The sequence below is a fragment of the Pan troglodytes genome, chromosome 9 (genome assembly GCF_028858775.2).
Source record: "Pan troglodytes isolate AG18354 chromosome 9, NHGRI_mPanTro3-v2.0_pri, whole genome shotgun sequence".
Lineage (NCBI taxonomy): Eukaryota > Metazoa > Chordata > Mammalia > Primates > Hominidae > Pan > Pan troglodytes.
The window spans coordinates 114,202,547-114,217,097 of NC_072407.2; the positions used below are offsets into that span (position 1 = coordinate 114,202,547).

The 14,551-nt window shown below is 41.9% G+C and overlaps 2 protein-coding genes across 2 annotated transcripts in view; both read left to right on the forward strand.

The window, feature by feature from the left end:
• BCO2 (beta-carotene oxygenase 2) overlaps positions 1-4,325 on the forward strand; it is a 49,049-nt gene extending 44,724 nt beyond the window's left edge. The window contains exon 13 of the mRNA XM_009424159.5: positions 3,510-4,325. The gene's annotated coding sequence lies outside the window, so the exon portion shown is untranslated. The remainder of the gene's footprint in view (positions 1-3,509) is intronic.
• Positions 4,326-5,936: 1,611 nt separating this feature from the next.
• PTS (6-pyruvoyltetrahydropterin synthase) lies at positions 5,937-13,382 on the forward strand. The gene is made up of 6 exons (XM_001147929.7): positions 5,937-6,104; positions 8,173-8,252; positions 9,788-9,810; positions 10,206-10,262; positions 12,735-12,805; positions 13,004-13,382. The coding sequence occupies exons 1-6, from the start codon at positions 6,022-6,024 to the stop codon at positions 13,125-13,127; spliced, it is 438 nt and encodes a 145-aa protein (XP_001147929.1). The 5' UTR covers positions 5,937-6,021; the 3' UTR covers positions 13,128-13,382.
• Positions 13,383-14,551: the final 1,169 nt, after the last annotated feature.

The window sequence follows — 14,551 nt, forward strand, 5'->3', positions numbered from 1 at the left end:
TGCAGCAGATGCAGGAGCAAAGAGCCTCAGGTAACCATGAGAGTGTAAGTCCCCCAGTGTTTCCTTTCACAGAAGTCCCTGAAAAGGCATTCATTGTACTTCCTCAGACAAAACATGGAGATTTGATTGATCTTCCCAGATCTGAAGGGTGAAGGAGACTCTGGATGACCTCTGGCAAGTCCATAGATCTGTCACATCTTTCCTCTGTTTATAAATCTCTATCTTAATACACAGGGAATGAAGTTCAGACATATGAAGGATAGCAGTATAATCATAAGATTTTGACCTAAGGATACCTGAATTCTGCCTTGGCTCTGCTCTGCTCTCTGTTTCTTGAAGGAGAACACAAAAAAGGATTAGTGGCATGTTATAATCTAGGCATATATGCCTGGTAATCCAAGGGAGAAAGTTCTGGTAAAATTGAGTGAGCATATGACCAAGGCCCAAAGCATAGGCTGGGCCTCTTCCTCTGCCTGAGCCCAACTCTTACCACTAGCCAGTGTCTGAGGATTCAAGGAAAGGGAGTAAGTGGTGCACAATTGAGGGGAAAAGGAAGAGGCAAATGGGCAGGTTGGGTCCTCCACAGGAGGCAAGCAGTAGAAAAACATATGAACCAGCCAGCTAGGCCTCCTTGGGGCAGGGTGGGAGTAGGGGAGAGCTTTGGCTTGATTTTTTTTTTTCCTCTGAGCATAGCTCTGGAGAGTAAGCAACACCATGTGTGGTACTTTTAACACATTGTAGGCCTGCCTGTGAGTCAACAAGGCCCAACCAGTGCCTGGAAATGTGATTTAAGCAGATGAAAATTCCCTTTTTGTGGGGAGCTACAAGGGAGATAAGGGGGTGAAACCTCCTTTCGTTTATACTTAAATGACATTCAAGGCCTTTCAATAATTTGGTCCCCAATCAATGTTTCCAATCTTACCTCTCACCTATCTCCCCATTGTAGCCAAGAACTCATCAATATGCAGTAAACAAGCTGTACTTTTCCACATTTCCTTTGCTTACATTCTCTTCCTGGAATTCCCTTATCTACCTGGTGAATCTTAAAATCCAGCTCAAAAGTCATCTCTTCTTTGAAGCCTTCTTTTACTTCCTGAGGGAGAATTAGTGTTTTTTGTTTTTTTTTAGTTTGTCATGATTTATTTCTGTGTTTAGCTCCCTCACTAGCTTGAACTGTATGAGGACAGGAAACGTGTTTATTATTCATACTGCACCCCTGGCACTTAGCAGTGCACTTGGCATTCATTAGATGTTAACTAAACACTTTTTTTTTTAACTTAATAAGTGAATGAGGACTGGAAGGTGATAGATATGGGGCCTACCTTGCCAATATATGTCCATTGGAGTACGTTATGAGATCTTTTTTTTGGTGGGGGGGGCTTGGGGGTATTTATTAAGTGATGCTTTAGTCTCAGTCTCTGCCAGCAACTGGGGTGTGGGTTGACTCCACTCGCCCCAGGATTTCCCAGACTTGCTGTTTTAGAGGAGAGAGGCAGGAAGCCAACTATCCTCTAAGCCCCAGCTTGGGAAGCTAGGCTAGTACTGGGGTGGGGGCAGCAGAGCTGAGACCCTCCACCCCCAGCCCCCAGCCTGTGCTATCCTCCCAGCCTGAGGGGGAGGAGCTGAGGCAATTTTGGCCGCAGCCTCCCACACACAGCCCTGCCCTTGGTGCGCCATTCACTGCCCTGAGTTATTCATGATCCCTGCTCCCACATATTCACCTTGACACTCTAAAAGCCAGCCCCACACCCAGCCCCTTCAGGTCTTTAGTCCTGGGGAGAGCAAAAGGAGGGACAGGGGCCCTTTGACTGAGCAGCTTCAAGGGGCCTCTCCTTTCTGTTACCCACTGAATGCCAGCCCCTTGTCTTCAGCCCTCCCTTAGATAGGAAGGAGGGTGGTGGCCTCAGACTGCACCCCCTTTCTTCTTCTTCGCTTCCTGGCATCCCATTCTGTCCCAGCACAGCAGCCAAGAGCACAAAGCACAGCACCTGTGAGGCTGGTGGGCACAGGAGCCCGTGCTGGCACAGGCCAGACTGCCTGCAGCCCTAGGTGGGGCCTGCTCCTGCCCTAGAAGCTAGACAGAGGGAGACAGAAAGCAGAAGTGGGGCAATGGGATGTGCGGCCCCTGTGGCAGGAGGAGGAGCACACGAACCCTGACCCTGCTTCTTGGTGCAGGCCACTCCAGGCCTTGCTTCTGTAAGAGACTCTGTGGCTGGCTCCAGAGCTGCCCGGCCCCCATAAAGGGGGCTGAAAGGAGGATGGGTGGTCCTTGAGGAGGGGAAGGGTCTGCAGAGAATCGCTCAGACACCAGGTATTACCCAGCTATTCCCCCAAGACCGGGAGGGTCCAAACTCCTGGCCCCAACCACCTGCATCTTGGGTGAGGAAGCAGGGCCTCTTCTGCTGTTCCTTCCCCTCAGAGATCCAAGAACCCACTCCAGTGAAATGCAGGTACCCATGCCTGCCACCTGCCCCTGGAGACAGCAGGGGAGTTGAGGCAGGAAGGCTGGCCAGGGGCCCTTATGGGATCTTTTAGTAGAAGCTAGCCTTCTGAGACAACGCAGCCAAGCACAAGCCAGTAAATGTTGCAAGAGTGAAGGGAGAACTATACCTAAATGGCTGTTGATCTCAAAGCACTGAAAGCTAAGTTAAGAGGAATGTTATTTGCTTATTGGTTAGTGTGTTAGTCTGCTAGGGCTGCCATAACAAAGTACCACAGAGGTCTTAACAGAAATGAATTGTCTCACAATTCTGGAAGCTAGAAGTCTGAAATCAAAGTTGGTTTTTTCCTTCTGAGGGCTTTGAAGAAAGATCTGTTCCAGTTCCCTCTCCTGGGCTTGGAGATGGTGTTGTCTGTGTCTTCACATGATCTTCCCTCTGTATGTGTCAGTTTTTGAGTCCAAGTTTCCCCTTTCTACAAGAACATTAGTCATGTTGGATTAGGTCCCATCCTAAACACCTCATCTCAATACGTGTGCAACAATCCTATTTCCAAACAGGTTAAACTTCAACTCTGCAAATGCAGTGAAATATTTTACTAAAACAAACAAGTATTATTAATAAAAATAATTTTGCAGAAATTTCTCTTACTCTTTCACTTTGATTCTTTAAGCTGGTTTTGGAATGAGCAACTATTTGTGCAACCACTGACTGTTAGTATTTATCACTGAGGCAGTCCATACCTGGGAAATAATGTTTCTGTTCTGAGTGATCTCGCAATAGTAATTCACTTATCTGTGGCTGTATTTTCTTATCTGTAAAGTGAAAGTATTGAACTAAACAGTCTCTATCTCGAAAATCTCTAAATGTTATTTGAAGTTTTTTCTTTATAGTACAATGGGGTAGATGAGACAAACATCTGAAAATGTATGGAGAGTGTTTGCTAAATAACCTGTTAGTAGTTTAATGCAGAACAAACAGAATATATAGCTGTAAATAGGAGATATTTGAGGGAAATCACCATTTGAGCTTATTTCTATCGCCCCCATGATTTTATCTTTCTTTTTACAGGAAACTTTTCCAAGTCTGTTATTAATCAGTGACTTGTCCTGCTTTTCATCATATACAGTGATGATTTTTCTCATATAGAGTGGAGCTGTCCTCTCCAGTACCTGGAACAATGCCAGCCACATAGTAGATGCCCAATAAATATTTAGTGAAAGAGTGAATGGAAGCAAGAGGTGACATGATTCTGGGAACTGTGTGTAGTTTGGTTACTCTTGTGAGTAGATGTGAGGAAACAAGATCCTTTCACTCTCAATGTGTCTACACTGGCAGAAGAATTGCTAATATGTGTTTAGGGGTGTCTGTATTCACACTATGCCAACCCAGAGTAATAAATGGGTCCATACATGCTTGTGGATAAGAATGGCTTTAGAATTTCCCTTAGTAAGAGTCATTACACAACAGTCCAAAGGACTGTTGTCACGTGGTCCTATTTGTGCTCTCAAATTCTTGCTCTTTAAAAATTTTTTTTAAAGAAACGGTATTAATCCTAAGCAAAAAGAACAAAGCTGGAGGCATCACGCTACCTGACTTCGAACTATACTACAAGGCTACAGTAACAAAAACAGCATGGTATGGGTACCAAAACAGATATATACACCAACGGAACACAACAGAGGCCTCAGAAATAACACCACACATCTACAACCATCTGATCTTAGACAAACCTGATAAAAACAAGAAATGGGGAAAGGATTCCCTATTAAATAAATGGTGCTAGGAAAACTGGCTAGCCACATGTAGAAAGCTGAAACTGGATCCCTTCCTTACACCTTACACAAAAATTAACTCAAGATGGATTAAAGACTTAAATATCAGACCGAAAACCATAAAAACCCTAGAAGAAAGCCTAGGCAATGCCATTCAGGACATAGGCATGGGCAAGGACTTCATGACTACAACACCAAAAGCAATGGCAACAAAAGCCAAAATAGACAAAAGGGATCTAATTAAACTAAAGAGCTTCTGTACGGCAAAAGAATCTACCATCAGAGTGAACAGGCAACCTACAGAATGGGAGAAAATTTTTGCAATCTACCCATCTGACAAAGGGCTAATATCCAGAATCTACAAAGAACTTAAACAAATTTATAAGAAAAAAAAATCAAACAACCCCATCAAAAAGTGGGCAAAGCATATGAACAGACACTTCTCAAAAGAAGACATTTCTGCAGCCAACAGACACATGAAAAAATGCTCATCATCACTGGCCATCAGAGAAATGCCAGTCAAAACCACAATGAGATACCATTTCACACCAGTTAGAATGGCGATCATTAAAAAGTTGGGAAACAACAGATGTTGGAGAGGATGTGGAGAAATAGGAATGCTTTTACACTGTTGGTGGGAGTGTAAATGAGTTCAACCATTGTGGAAGACAGTGTGACGATTCCTCAAGGATCTAGAACTAGAAATATCATTTGACCCAGCCATCCCATTACTGGGTATACACCCAAAGGATTATAAATCATGCTACTTTAAAGACACATGCACCTGTATGTTTATTGTGGCACTATTCACAATTGCAAAGACTTGGAACCAACCCAAATGTCCATCAATGATAGACTGGATTAAGAAAATGTGGCACATGTACACCATGGATTACTATGCAGCCATAAAAACGATGAATTCATGTCCTTTGCAGGGACATGGATGAAGCTGGAAACCATCATTCTCAGCAAACTATCACAAGGACAGAAAACCAAACACTGCATGTTCTCACCCATAGGTGGGAATCAAACAATGAGAACACATGGACACAGGGTGGGGAACATCACACACCGGTGCCTGTCAGGGAGTAGGGGGCTGGGGGAGGGATAGCATTAGGAGAAATACCTAATATAAATGACGAGTTGATGGGTGCAGCAAACCAACATAACACATGTATACCTATGTAACCTGCACGTTGTGCACATGTACCCTAGAACTTAAAGTATAATAATAATTAAAAAAAAAAGAAAAAAGGAAAAAAGAAACGAGGGTCTTGCTCTATTGCCCAGGTTGGACTCCTGGGCTGAAGTGATCCCTCTCCTTCTCAATAGCTGGGGCTACAGGAGTGCGTCACCACGCCCGCCTGGCTCAATTCCTGCTCCTTTTGGTCTATAAAGCGGACTGTGGCCCTGGGGTTCATCCGATTGAGTCACCAGTCACTGGAGCTTTACAGGAGAGAGTGGGAGAGGAGGCTCAGAGAGGTCACTCAGGACCCAAAGTGTGCCCAGACGGGCCCTAACTACGTGGCGTGACCTCAGGCGGGGCAAACAGATCAAGGACACAGGGTCCCCACCCACCCTGACCACTCCAGGGTATGCTTAGGTATCCCAACTCTTGCTCTCCGAAGAGATTCAGATAGCGAGACACACCCTTAACTGTCTCCCGAGGCCGGGACTGGCCAGAGCGCAAGCGGAGTCGCACTTCCTAGGGGCGCGTCTGGCACGCACTGCGCAGCCGCGGTGGGAGGAGGCGCCGGCCGCGCGGCGGGAGGAGGTGCCGGCAGAGCAGCGCAGACAGCGCCGGGAAGATGAGCACGGCAGGTGGTGGCCGTCGCTGCCAGGCAAAAGTGTCCCGCCGCATCTCCTTCAGCGCGAGCCACCGATTGTACAGGTAGGGTGTGCACACAGGTACAGCGGCGGGCGGTGGGCGCCGGGCCCCGGAACGTCACCGGGGCGGGGCCGGCGGGCGTGCTGACGTCGGGCCCGGGAGGGGCGCGGGGGCTGCTGGGGCGACGCGCGCTGGTCGGCTTCATGGGGCTTCGGACGGCCTCCAGCATCCTGATGGGGGCTGGAGTGTCCCCAGCCCTGGAGGGGTGGGGGAGCTTGATGGTTAACGGAGCCGACTGCGGAGGGCGATGGCCCACGTCTGGGTGCGGGGCCCACACCCGGTTCTGCGACTCGAAGAAACGTCTCTGCCCCTAGGAGTCCCTTGGTGTAGACCACAGGGTTGCTGTGAAACTCAGCAGTGTTAAACTCGCCTATGTTACACAGTACCTGGCGCGGCGTAGACACTCAGTAAATGTTAGCTAATCTTGTATGCCAGGAGCATTGGCGACCATATCTAATGTAATTACAAGGCAAATTTTAGCCCCTTTTTTACCAAAGACTGAATGAACCCAGTCCCTGGTGGTCTAGTGGCTAGGAGAAAAAAAAAAAAAAAAAAAAAATGAGCCCAGACGTTCAGTTTCCGAAGCAGCATAGTTGGGATTTGAATCCCGATCATACATACTGCTTGCATGCACTGACGAGTTGATTTTGAGGAATTTTACCACGCACTAACCAGCTCCACCCTCTGGCCCTCCGTATCGTCGTCTGTGAAATGAGGATGACCATTGCTATCTAACAGGATTCATCCCTCCATTCGCTAAACCAGGGTTTGTTTCGTGCTTGTCAGGGCTTGTGCTAGATGCATCAGGGATCTTGTATGGGGTTTCCAATCTGGCCTATTTTGTGGAGGGTACACTGAGAAAATTTTGTGCAAAAGACTTTAGCACTCTAAATACAAGAAGTGGCTGAGCAGGAGAAAGTGGGGTTGTGTTATTCCATTTTGCATTGCCACAAAGGAATACTGAGACTGGTATTTTATAAAGAAAAGAGGTTTATTTGGTTCTGCAGGCTGTACAAGAAGCATGGCACCAGCATCTGCTTCTGTTGAGGCCTCAGGGACCTTCCACTCATGGTGGAAGGCGAAGGGCGAGCAAGCAGGCAACTCACAGGGCAAGTGAGGGAGCAAGCGAGAGGAGAGGAGGTGCCAGGCTTTTTTTAACAACCAGCTCGCCCATTGACTAATAGAGCGAGAACTCACTCATTGCTTCAGGGAGGGCACCAAGCCATTCATAAGGGATCCACTTCCATGAGCCAAACATCTCCCACTAGGCCCCATCTCCAACACTGGGGATCACATTTCAACATGAAATTTGGAGGGGACAAACATCCAAACTACATTGGGGGGAATAATAAAGAGGATCTCAAAAAAAAGGGGTTGTATAATAAGAAGTGTAAACACCTGAGCGTGGTAAGGCCTCATAGACGATGCAAAATTGAATGGATGGGTATAAGTATAAACATTAAGCAATTTGTTTTCTGTCTGAGACGACAGCCAAAGATTGTAATTTTAAAAATTCACCTGCTTTGAATATTCCTCAACAGATTGGTAAAGTTCTCATGAGGCAGTAGTTGAGACATAGTATAAAGCAAGATTGCTAAATAGGAGACTTACCAGGTCATGTAATTTTTTTAAATTATTTTTTCTGGATGAGTAGTTTAGCTTCTGAGAGAAATGAGATAGTAAGCCACTTTGCGGATCACCATCTATGTTTATCATTATATGCTGTTATTTCATTCAGCACTTGCCTGTTACATTGTAGGCACTCAGTAATGTTGAATTGAAAAGTGGAAGGCCCATGAGCAGATCAGTTGCTGTGGAACAAGGGGGTTGAAGTTAAGGTTTGTTTGTGCTAATTTGTATGGTACAATCTTCTAATTAGGGAATATGCCATGGTTTATGACATATACGTAAGTAATAAAATCAACATGATTTCTGACTCTCCCTTTGGTGAGCTAAAGTAATAAATTGGGAAACTTTTCAAAGATCAGTACAAATAATAAATATAAGGAAGAGAGAAGGGGGTTTGAATGTGATACTTGTGTCATGCTGACTTTTTTTTTTTTTTGGTCAGTAAATTTCTAAGTGATGAAGAAAACTTGAAACTGTTTGGGAAATGCAACAATCCAAATGGCCATGGGCACAATTATAAAGGTGAGAGAAAAACTGATGACACTTCAGCCCTTCAATAAGGGTGAAAGAGTATTCAGCAAATGTAGACATAAAGAATGGGAAAACTTACGGACACAGTGTGAATGCTTTGAGCCTTGAATGAGAAATTAAATGGGAGTTCAGAATGAAAGGATCTGTTGTCTTGGTTGGGTGTGTGTTAAGTTTTACCTTGCAATGTCAACTCTTACAAACAGTCCAAAACAATGAATGGTTTAAAGCATTTTTCTTTGTCCTAGAGTACACAATAAGTTTCTTTCTGATTAGGTATGGCCGAGGCTAATGTTAAAATTGGATTTTATTCTTTGAGTAAATAATGACTGACAAAAGGGGAATGTTGCCTAGGAATGTAATGTATGGCAGAAAAATAGGTTTGGTCTAAAGCTTTGCCAGCAGTGTTCCAAGAAAGTAGGTAATTTGTTCAAGGATAAGAGACTTGGTTTTTTGAGGTACAGCCTGCCTTAAAAAACAGGTACATAAGTCGTAGAGTATAAAACAGTATGTGGTGTGGTGGCATAAAAAAAAACAGACAAGGTGTCAGGAGATTAGGATTACTGGTTTAGCTACAGCCTCTTCCTTAATCTATGGTATCTCAGTATCAGTGTACTCACTTATCATGTAATATCTAATGGTATTTGTACAGAACTAAAATACATAAATTCATAAAAGTTATTAATGTGTAAAGCACTGATAAAGTTTTTTTTTGTTGTTGTTGTTTTTTTTTTTGAGATGGAGTTCCGTTCTTTTTGCCCAGGCTGGAATGGCGTGATCTCCCGTCACTACAACCTCCACCTCCCGGGTTCGAGCGATTCTCCAGCCTCAGCCTCCCGAGTAGCTGAGATTACAGGCGCCCGCCACTATGCCTGGCTAATTTTTGTATTTTTAGTAGAGATGGGGTTTCACCATGTTGGCCAGGCTGCTCTCAAACTCCAGACCTCAGGTGATCTGCCCGCCTCGGCCTCCCGAAGTGCTGGGATTACAGGCTTGAGCCACCACGCCTGGCCAAGATTTTTCAAATGCTTCTCACAAGCACTTTTTAATTTACAAAGCATTACTTTAGACTTTGTATACATTCATGTGAGTAAGGGGACAAGAATTTAAGGCCCAGTAGTATTGCTTGTTCAGAAGGGTACTGCTCAGTATTGGACCAGCTTCCTGTGTAGCTGGACACCTGCAAGACATTTTCTACTTCTACAGGCAGAGATTGAGCAGCATCTTGATGCTCCCTAGTGCGTTAACATAAGCAGAATTTACACCCTTTTCAGCCTTGGCTGAGTGCCTCTGCTTAGCCAACATTCCTACTAAGCTCCTTTGTCTTGATTGTGTCTTGCTTTGGTTGCTAAAAAAAAAATCTTAACTAAAATAACAGATGTTTTGGGGTAAATATTTAAGTTTAGCTTTTGGGGACAGATCTAATAATTTATGTTGCCAACTTGTGCTTGTATGTTGCTAACTTGTGCTTGGATGTTGATCTGTTGAAAGTCATGCTGTTTTTTTTGTATTTTGTTTTCTTTCCATAGTTGTGGTGACAGTACATGGAGAGGTATGTGCAGAAAATATTTGTGTGGTTTTTGCAGATTGCTGGGCTCTCTTTCAGCCAGTGTGGTGGATTCTGTGTTGAAAACTGTTCCAGTCGGTATTGCTTCATTGTTGGCCCTTGTATATGTGTGTGTGGTGAGCTGCCGCCATTCCAGGCCTCTCCTCTACCAAAGTGTTGTCTTTAATATGCTGTATGTGGACAGGTAGAAGGGCTATACAATGAAAAGGATGCTTGAAGTACATGGTGCTTCCATGCTGAGGTCAATGATTATCTCTGGGATGAAGGCAAATGTGCAAATGTGGGCACAGTCTCTGCACATTGTACTGCCTTTAATAATTTGCCAGCCGTTTAATATGGAGAGCCTATCACAGTAATATTCACCTTTGTTTATTCTTTAGATTGACCCTGCTACGGGAATGGTTATGAATCTGGCTGATCTCAAAAAATATATGGAGGTAATGGCATGTTGGGTGCTTATTATGTGCTATTCCCTAACTGTAATATTTGGTGGCCCCCTATCTACCTCCCCAACCAGTTATCTCCTAAGGTTCCATGACTTTGTGATTAGAACTGGATGTGGGTGTTGGGGAGTAGTTGGAAGAACTGCTCGCATGGCCTCTAAAGGTGTTTTGGTGACTTAACGGAAATTAGTCACAGTTGTGTTACAGCAATGGGAGGAAATATAACATGCTTACCTTGTATTCCTTGTTGGAATATCCTGATTTCCTTCAGTTAACAAATTCTCCATTTCTTTTAAGACATAGCTTTCTCCTTGAGGCTTACTGTCTTTCTTTTTTTTTTTTTAATAGGCACAGAACCAATGCAAACTTTTCTTTTTGGTAGAGGTAGTGGTCTCACTATGTTGTTCAGGCTGGTCTCAAACACCTCCTGCCTTGACCTCCCAAAGTGCTGGAATTACAGGCATGAGCTACTGCTCCTGGCCTTCTCCTTGGAGCTTTCTCTTCCCTCTCTGAATATTCCTTGTACCTTTGATCATAGATTTAGACACCACACCGTGTTGTTCATTCTAGCTTTATTATAAACTCACCAGAGCAGTACCTCATAGAGATAACACACAAGGTGTTCAATGAAGAACTTAACTGATTGTGTCATTATAGAATTCTTGCACTGTAAGAGACTTTGGAGATTATTCAGACCAACTTCTTCACCCCATAGATTAAGATTGAGAGATGCTGAACAGTTAACTGACTTGCCCCAGGTCATATGGCTAGTCATTTGCAAAGCTGGGAGTAGATTTCTTTCCTTCCAGCTGTTTTATTATGCTGTCATTTCACTTGCAGCTTAGGTTTGTTCTGAAATTTGACATTTGCTTGATTAAAATGATGTTATTATTAATGATTACTTCTTTCACATTACTTATTCATATATTCAACAAATTTCTCTACTTTGCATCAGTTTTTGAGCTAAGTGTACAAAGATGAATGAGATGTAGCCCACAGAGTGTATACATTACTTTTTCTAGGAGGTGAAGAATATTATTAAATAACTGTTGATTTAATAAATGAGTAGAAGAATGAGTGAATGAAGAAACAGCACTATGCTCAAAATACTTTAGGAAAGTTATACAGATAGGGCCAGCATGCATTTATGGGGCAGGGGTCGGGGGGCAGGCGGGGAGAGAGAGAGAGGGAGACAGAGACAGGAGAAGAGGAGGGGGAGGGGAGGAGAGGGGAGGGGAAAGAAAGAAAAAGAAAAAGAGAAAGGAAAAGAAAAGAAAAGAAAGAAAAGAGACAAGACAGCAACATAAAAGGCCTCAACATATGACTAAATACTGGAGGAGGGCTTCTCTATGCTGTTTTCTGCTTTTGTATGCCTGAAGGACACCACACACTTTCATCAGTAAAAGTGGCTTATCATGGCATGTAGAGTAAAGTTAGAGCTCTACCGTGGGGGGAGGATTGCTTGAGCCCAGGAGTTCAAGGCTGCAGTGAGCTATGATTATGCCACTTGCACTCCGGCCTGGATGACAGAGACCCTGTCTCTAAAAACAAAACAAAAGAAAACAAAAAGCCCTGCATAAGAGGCTTTAATGGAGAAATTGGGACTGGAACTGGGATTGAAGATGAAGCAAGGATGCCTGTTTTCTTGTTATTCATGTGGAACATCCCTTCATTGGATATATTTCAACAACTGTTTGATCTAGGACTTACTCTTTTTGTATGATTCTAATTTTTCTCAAGAAATGATTGCTGTTACTGTTATTAATGTACCCTTCTTCAAACTACGTCCTATGGAAAATTACTTTTTTTTTTTTCACAGATGCTTAGATTTTTTGCAATAGCTAAAAGCAAAAACCTAGAAAGAATGAGGTAATTTAATCCTTGCTGATGATGAGGAAAAACATTATGTTAATATACACGAGCATTAGGGAGTAATAGTCTTTACATATATATATTTTTCCTTCTATGAGCCCAAGATCATTCTTAAATTATTCCTCATAGCAAAAATTTAGAACTACTTACATAATTTCAGTCTAGGTCTGCTTTATAAAATGTAGTAGTCACTGGATCTTTGTCCTTATGATATTGTGGCATTGTTCCGTAGGTGTGACAGTGTTATGGAAAAATATTTGTGCTAACTGTTTGGACAGGATTCACAAAGTGTTAAACTGAATTCTGAATTACAATGGCTTGTGTTGCGAGAAAGCGCCAGGAATTCTCTGCTTTTTGGTTTCTCACCTCTTTTTATTCAGTAACAAGGATTCCTAATCATTACCGACAGCTGGGCCTGACTTTATTTTACAACTTGAAATTTTGTAAAGTTGCCTTGTAAGACTCAAATCTAGTACTTACAAATATTTAGTTAGTGGCTAAGTGATAAGGTGAGGTTTAGAGGCATAAGTGGAACAATTTGGAATTTGAGTCGTAAATGGAGTCAATGATATTTTCCCTTGGTTTTGTCTCTAGGAGGCGATTATGCAGCCCCTTGATCATAAGAATCTGGATATGGATGTGCCATACTTTGCAGATGTGGTGAGGTGGGTGGCACTGTATCTTGCCTTATGTGGATTGTAAAACAAGAATTGATTTGAATACTTTGATTGTTGTGTGATTTCTGAAGTTTTAATTTAATGAAATCTTTCGAAACTAGAATTTCTATTTTCTGTAAATATTAAACATGAAATTTTATTGTTTGCATTTTGAATTTTTTTGTTTTTGTTTTTTTTTTCTTATAGCACGACTGAAAATGTAGCTGTTTATATCTGGGACAACCTCCAGAAAGTTCTTCCTGTAGGAGTTCTTTATAAAGTAAAAGTATACGAAACTGACAATAATATTGTGGTTTATAAAGGAGAATAGCTATTGGGGTTAGCATTGCACAAAGCCCAATTTCTTTCTGTGTTTGAAAAAGATTTTGATGCCCTTGGAATATTAAGAGGTCAACACGTGATTGTTGTACGTACACATTGTGCTCTGGAGTGCCTATTTATTGAAATCATTGTAAGACCTGTTATAAATTTAAGTCTATTTAAAACTAAACTTGTAATATACATCCTGAAAATCATTTAGAGAGTCTTTTATTTATAAATTAAAAATCACTTCATTTTCACAAAATGTTTTGGTGTGGGATTATTTGAAAGCAAAAGAAATCTAATTTTGTTTTCTCCATTACCTCATTTTTAGTATTAATTTTTACTTGGTATAATATACATGGTTAAAATGCTTATGTGACTTCGAGTAGGTGAATCTTAAAGAAATAAAATTCAAGTGACCACAAAGTCTGGAGACAATATATATATATATTTAATAGATTGAACTCTCTTGATTACTACTTGTTGGGTGTGCTGAAGGCATAAGTGGATTCAGTGAAAATTAGACACACAAATCATGTGAGGCATCTGTTGTGGATACACGTACAAAGATTGATGGAAATGCTGCTTTAGAGCACATCGTTCATTACAATTTTGCACAGCGTATTGAACTATGAATTGCTAGTGAGGAACAACACATTAAACATATCATAGAATATCAGTAAATTATTCAGTATACTCCTCTGAATTTCTGAACCTGATGGGCACTTGAATAATTTCAACTCAGAAGACTGCAGAATAATCATATTTTAAACTCTAAAAAATAGTCAGCATAAAAAGGATCAACTATCATATAAAATATTTCCTGTATATAGTTTTTCCTAATTGATCCCATTTTGTTCTGATTATTAAACTTACTATATGCTTGGCATTCTTCTCTGGGATCTTTTCCTCGTGACTAAATCCACAAGAAAGTATTTGCTTACTTTGCACAGAAGACTGTTCTGTGTTCTTGTTTGTTTTCTAAATGTCTTAAATGCAGGGTTCTGATTTTCTCTCCACATAGCAACTAGTATACAATGAATTCCCAGAATGTTGTTGCCTGAAAATAGTAAAAGGACTTTTGCAGTGATTACTATTCTAGAAAAACTTGCAAAGAATAGTCTTTTCTAGTGATTGCAGAAATATAAAGTTTGACAGTAATGCAAATGGCCACTGAATTATATTTGAATGTATTTTAGTTATCAAACAATTTGTTCTCTATGTAGAATGTTTTGTATTGGTTACTTGAAAGGTAGATAGCTGTTATTTATTAAGACACTTTATGTTTTAATTCACACAAATACCCTGCAAGGTAGGTATTCTCATTCTTTAGGTAAGATAATTAAAGTTGAGAGAGTTTAAGCTATTTGCTTTAGATCATTCAGCAAATAAATTGCAAACTGGATGTTTAACATTCAGGGTCTTTCTGAC

Bases quoted from the DNA above. Each gene is read 5' to 3' on its own strand.
- PTS (XM_001147929.7), top strand. From the start codon at position 6,022: ATGAGCACGGCAGGTGGTGGCCGTCGCTGCCAGGCAAAAGTGTCCCGC. The intron at 6,105-8,172 runs GTAGGGTGTGCA...TTTTTTGGTCAG, and splicing joins GCGAGCCACCGATTGTACAG to TAAATTTCTAAGTGATGAAG. The intron at 9,811-10,205 runs GTATGTGCAGAA...TTTATTCTTTAG, and splicing joins TGGTGACAGTACATGGAGAG to ATTGACCCTGCTACGGGAAT.